The sequence below is a fragment of the Coregonus lavaretus genome, assembly GCF_964263955.1.
Source record: "Coregonus lavaretus genome assembly, chromosome: 6".
Taxonomy (NCBI): Eukaryota; Metazoa; Chordata; class Actinopteri; order Salmoniformes; family Salmonidae; genus Coregonus; species Coregonus lavaretus.
Window position 1 is genome coordinate 21524425 of NC_139993.1, and position 4994 is coordinate 21529418.

The 4994-nt window shown below is 40.8% G+C and overlaps 1 protein-coding gene across 1 annotated transcript; it reads right to left on the minus strand.

Annotated features, from left to right (window-relative positions):
- Positions 1–1570: 1570 nt before the first annotated feature.
- On the minus strand, positions 1571–3267 carry LOC311131219 (C-type natriuretic peptide 4-like; the record flags this gene model as incomplete). Its single annotated transcript, XM_084164071.1, has 2 exons — positions 1571–1828; positions 3175–3267. The coding sequence occupies 2 exons, from the start codon at positions 3265–3267 to the stop codon at positions 1571–1573; spliced, it is 351 nt and encodes a 116-aa protein (XP_084020197.1).
- Positions 3268–4994: the final 1727 nt, after the last annotated feature.

A 4994-nucleotide genomic window follows, 5' to 3' on the forward strand; every position in this document is an offset into this window, starting at 1 on the left:
GTCGCACGTCACTACTTCACAGGAGAGGCATTTGAACGTAAACATGTATTTTTTTTATCAACATTTGTTTTTGGGCAGAAATGCCTTCTGGAACATGTGAACTTCCATGTGCCTTAATAACAAACGTGTATTCCATCCAAAAATATGAATACCTAGTTCATACCTAGTTGGTTTAGCCACGGAAAAAGACAGGATCCTTCCCACTAGCCATGATTGGCTGAGATAATGGATGGGCTGGACATGCCAAGAAATGAGTTTGGATTGGTCTGCCATGTAGCATGCTTCTGTCTATAACGTGAGCTGTTCACTATGTGTTGACAGTCCTTTCTACCGCAAAGCATTCATCCATGTATACAGGTAAGAGTCTTGCTAAATTTCCAGATATACGTTTCTAATTTAGTCAGGAAGTCGTTTTTATTACAAGTTAAAGCATACTGTTAGTTATCTAGCAAACGTTAGCTTGCTGGCTCGCTAGCTAACGTAAAGTGTATAATCTGTGTAGTAATATTATTCGAATCAGAAATTCATTTATATTGCTAGTTATAGCCTAATGTTAGCTAGCTAACATTGAACCTAGTTTGTTAGCTTTAGCTACCTGCAGATTCATACTACAGCTATGACAATGTTTGTATTGGTAGTAGTATGAGTTGGGATTATGCCGGTTCATTGTTTAGCTAGCTACATGTCTAAACAAAAGACTCCACTTCGGCCGGATTACTACATGACCCTTCAAATTAGCCAGGTGTTTCTGGGGGTGATTACAGCCATCTATTGTATTTCATGAACATGTGTACATATCTAGACAATAGTGACCCATCCACTTAGCTAGATGTGGCTGGGGGGTGGTTATAGCATTTCCTTCACATCAATTTAGACAAGTGTGTTGGGTAAGCGTCATCTAATAATGATAAAATATTTTTATCTGGACACTTTATGTTTTTGATATTGCTACTATGCAAGTAACCATTTCACTGTACTGTTTACACCTTCTGTATCCTCTGCATGTGACAAATAAACGTTTTACTTGATATAGCTTGTGTTTACCTCATGGCCTCACATGTGAATCCTTAAAGAGATGGGTGGGGCTAAGGCTTAAGAGGGTGTGAACGATGCTGAATGGGTGTAGACCAAGAGCTCTCCAGTAGGTGTACCAAAACGTTCAAGGGACATTTTCTCAAAAGTGGGGTTACAAGTTTATCAACTTTCAAAGCAGAATTACTTTCCCATTGTTCCTCAACTGCAGTGTATGATATACCATTTTGTAGCTGAGTCTCTACTTTTATCCAATGTAAAAAACACTTTCAAATTTTGCTACATAAGACCAAATCGAGGTGGTCGGTCACATTTAGGCTACTGCAAACTGTTCTATGCTACTCTTTTTGTCTGTAGTCTATGTGTGTCTCATCTGGAATGTGCACAGGAGTTAGCCTACATTGGGGATTTTGTAGCAAAGGCTACCATCATAAGGTAGTGGTGATGGACCTTCTTCCTGATTCAATCCCAGGATATGCAATTGAGCATATGCCGCGGGAGTTTAGGCTACTTACCGACACGTCTCTATACGCCATCTCTAACAGCCCATGCCGCTAATGGTGCCTATCCTGTCCATTTTGTGTCCGAAGCAGCCACTCCGGGCCGCGGCCCCTTTCTTGGTGTTAGGTTTGTGTCTCCGTGCGCTGGGCTGGCTCGCCCACATGCCTTTGGCGCGAGTTTCCATGCGCAGGTCTCGTAGCAAGCGTACCCGGGAGCGCAAGTTCTCCATCCTCCGCTCTCTCTCGTCAGACGCCAGGAACTGCGACAGCTCCTCCCCCAACAAACTTCTAAGAGACTGGGACACAGAAACAAGACACCGGCTTTAGATACTAAACTCTTAATTTAATCGATTTGGGTAAGCATCTGTCAGCAGATAGCCCATCTGGGAATTTTTCTGATAAACGGCAACAAATCTGCGCATTCGGGACATCAATTGTCTACGTCGGCAAGCAGTAAATCCTGCAGTTTTTAACACTTTTGTTTTCAACTGGTCCTATAAAAATAATTATGTTAATTCCATAGCAAACCATTCTGAAATTATGCTTAATCTAGTATAATGTTAGTGCTGTCTACACTTGCCATTCCATTTGCTCCGTTCCAGCCATTATTATGAGCGGTCCTCCCCTCAGCAGCCTTCACTGTTAAATGTGTAGCTACTAGCTACTGAATAGAAATCACATTAATGCTGCAATTAATTGGCTCATCTTTCAAAACTAAATCCTGAATTTGGGTTTGATCATAGGCTACAGTTGCGCTTTAACGCATGGGAAACGGTGTGTATCCTATTGCACATTGGTTGAATAAGGCGACGAACACTGGCCAGAAATTAGTCTCCTTCTGGGGTTTCTTGTATGCAGCGGGAAAGACAGGTGCGCGTGCAGTAATATATTAATTACTCACTGCTATATAGTGTTAGGACTTTTCGTGCATAGAATGTCCAGTTCCGAAATATCTGTTCTACAAGTCTCTTGAAGGCAGATGCGCTTTTTCACCATCGCGCTTCCATGACCAAACGGTTGGGAAAATACGTTTTCTGGTTTAAAATACGCGGTATAATGAAATGTATGATTGGTCGCCTTATACGTCGATATTTATGTTATATTTAGGAAGGATCCGATGTTCAGTCGATCGCTTCTCAAGGCGCGATTGGGTACCAGCATGAATATCAAAATGATGCAAGGAAGAAAGTAGGCTGTAGATTTGCTGTAAAACACAGTAGCCTATCTATCCATATATCTCCCTGATAAACAAGCCTTTCCTTCCAGTAATAGCCTATGCGTACGTTGAGAAGCATACAAAACCCATATCATCAATATGACCAGTGTAATTTAAATACAATAGTCTTTAGACTTAATACTAATACATTTAACAATATTATGAATATTAAAGCGCCCGCGTTAAAAAAGGAACAGTAGTTTAGTTTATGATAAAGTAAAGCAATTATAACCTGCATGCCAAGAGATACATTGCCAGTAGCCTATACACTTGTATCCGTTGTTTATGTTCTTTGGGGCACCATAGTGTGGACAATATTAGAGTTATACTTGCGCATAATGCAAAATTGTTCTCCAAAGAATCGCAATAACAAAGAACGCATTCCGCTCACAAATTGCAGCGCGCACATCAATGAAGTGACCTCACCTTCTGTTGCGCGGGTGTTAGAGGCTTCGCCCCTGTCCTCACTGAAAGCAGGGTGATCATAAGTCCACAAGCCACCAAATGCGAGATGTTCATTCTGACAAGTTTTGTAAAGGATTCCTCTGTGCACGATAAATGATATCGGTAGGTAACCAATTGGTTCTCTATGTCTGTCCTTACTCCAAGCTTCCCATGTGCTACTCTAACTGTGAATTAGTACTCGCGACTTTATAGCCAGCCACTGGTGATGTCATGACCACCTGCGTAATGGTCTTCCCTCCCTCCTGTACCTTGCCAATGTCGTTTATTTTTTGCGTACCTGCGGCTTGAGGAGCACTTCATACTACATTATTAATTAAATGATACACACACTGGTCATTGTGGCTTAAATTAATGAGATTTTGTTTTATTACATTATTGTTATACCATGCGGCATTAGGACTGGTTTGCATCCAAAACAGTACTCAACTGATTGAAAAGGAGAAATTATATGTATTTCACAACTGTTGAAGTGTGACATTGGCAGCAACATGAGACTATATTAAAATGCCAACCACCCACCGCGATGAAATGAGGTTGGACAATGAGTTCCAAAGAAACCAAGACCTAACTTGGTAGATGCAACAGAGTTTGTGTGGAATGATTAGCCCACTCAGCATTATCATATTGTGGGGGAAAGTGTATCAAACACCATTCAAAAAATGTGCTGTCTTGGCAGGCCTAATTTATATAATTGTAAACTTTTGAAAATACATGTTGGTTATTTTTTATAATTATTTATTCGTTTTTCAGCTGTATTTGCTCTCGATATAGTTTAATGCATAATAACAAATAGCCTATTTAGCCTATGCACCAACATGCGCATTAATTCCTGGGGAAATCATTAATAAGGTGTAACTTTAAAATATGAGCCCCCAAAACTTGAATAAAAAATATCTACAACGGCTTCAATTTGTTGGGTTAAAAACAACCCAGCACTGGGTAAATAATGGACAGAACATACTTTGAAACACTTATAGGCCTACGCTCAAAAGACCATGGTTCATTCGATTTGTCAAGCGTGTCAGACCCCACAAACATCACTGATGCCACAGAGGTGACATAGCGGTCAGCGGATCCCACGTGAAGACCCTCTGCTTGCCAATGCATCCTCCCGGTTACGCTCAAGAACACATTGAATGAAAGAAACGTCGTCAAATCGGACACGTTAGGGGCTGTAATTCCAAAACGGTAATTTGTGAAAAACAAATTAAATTATTCTGTTGGCGTAACACATTGTCATCAAGTAAACCCGTTGTCTTTTGAGAGACACCTGCACACTGCAGTGCGCGTTTTTCTTAAGAGCAAGTGCCTGTGCGCTTGACTTCACTAATGCATTGCTGTCGATTGCAAGTGCGGCGATATGAAATGATACTATCTATATTTGAAACACTTATATAAAACTCTGCCCGACCTATGGTCTAAGGGTGGAAATGTCTAAAGTTCTCTTCACGAGCAATATGATGAGCTTTGAAGTGCATGCTGCTGCTAAGGCGCATTCTGTCGAAGCACCATCTGTTTTGAAACACAGAGTGGCAGTATTTGCTGTCTTGAAATACCAAAGGACTAAACATTCATTCCCCAAAAGCATCACCTCAAATTATCTTTGGTCTTAAAGATTGACAAGGCCTCACTTCACAACAGTTCCGTCATTATCATATCAATCAGGTTGATGGTAAATTGATTGTTCTCTTTCTGTTAGGATGACACTCCTGACCCATGTGATCCATGTTGCATACAAGGGCTCTAGTCCAGAGAGTGGTTTATTTTGTGTTCAGACATTA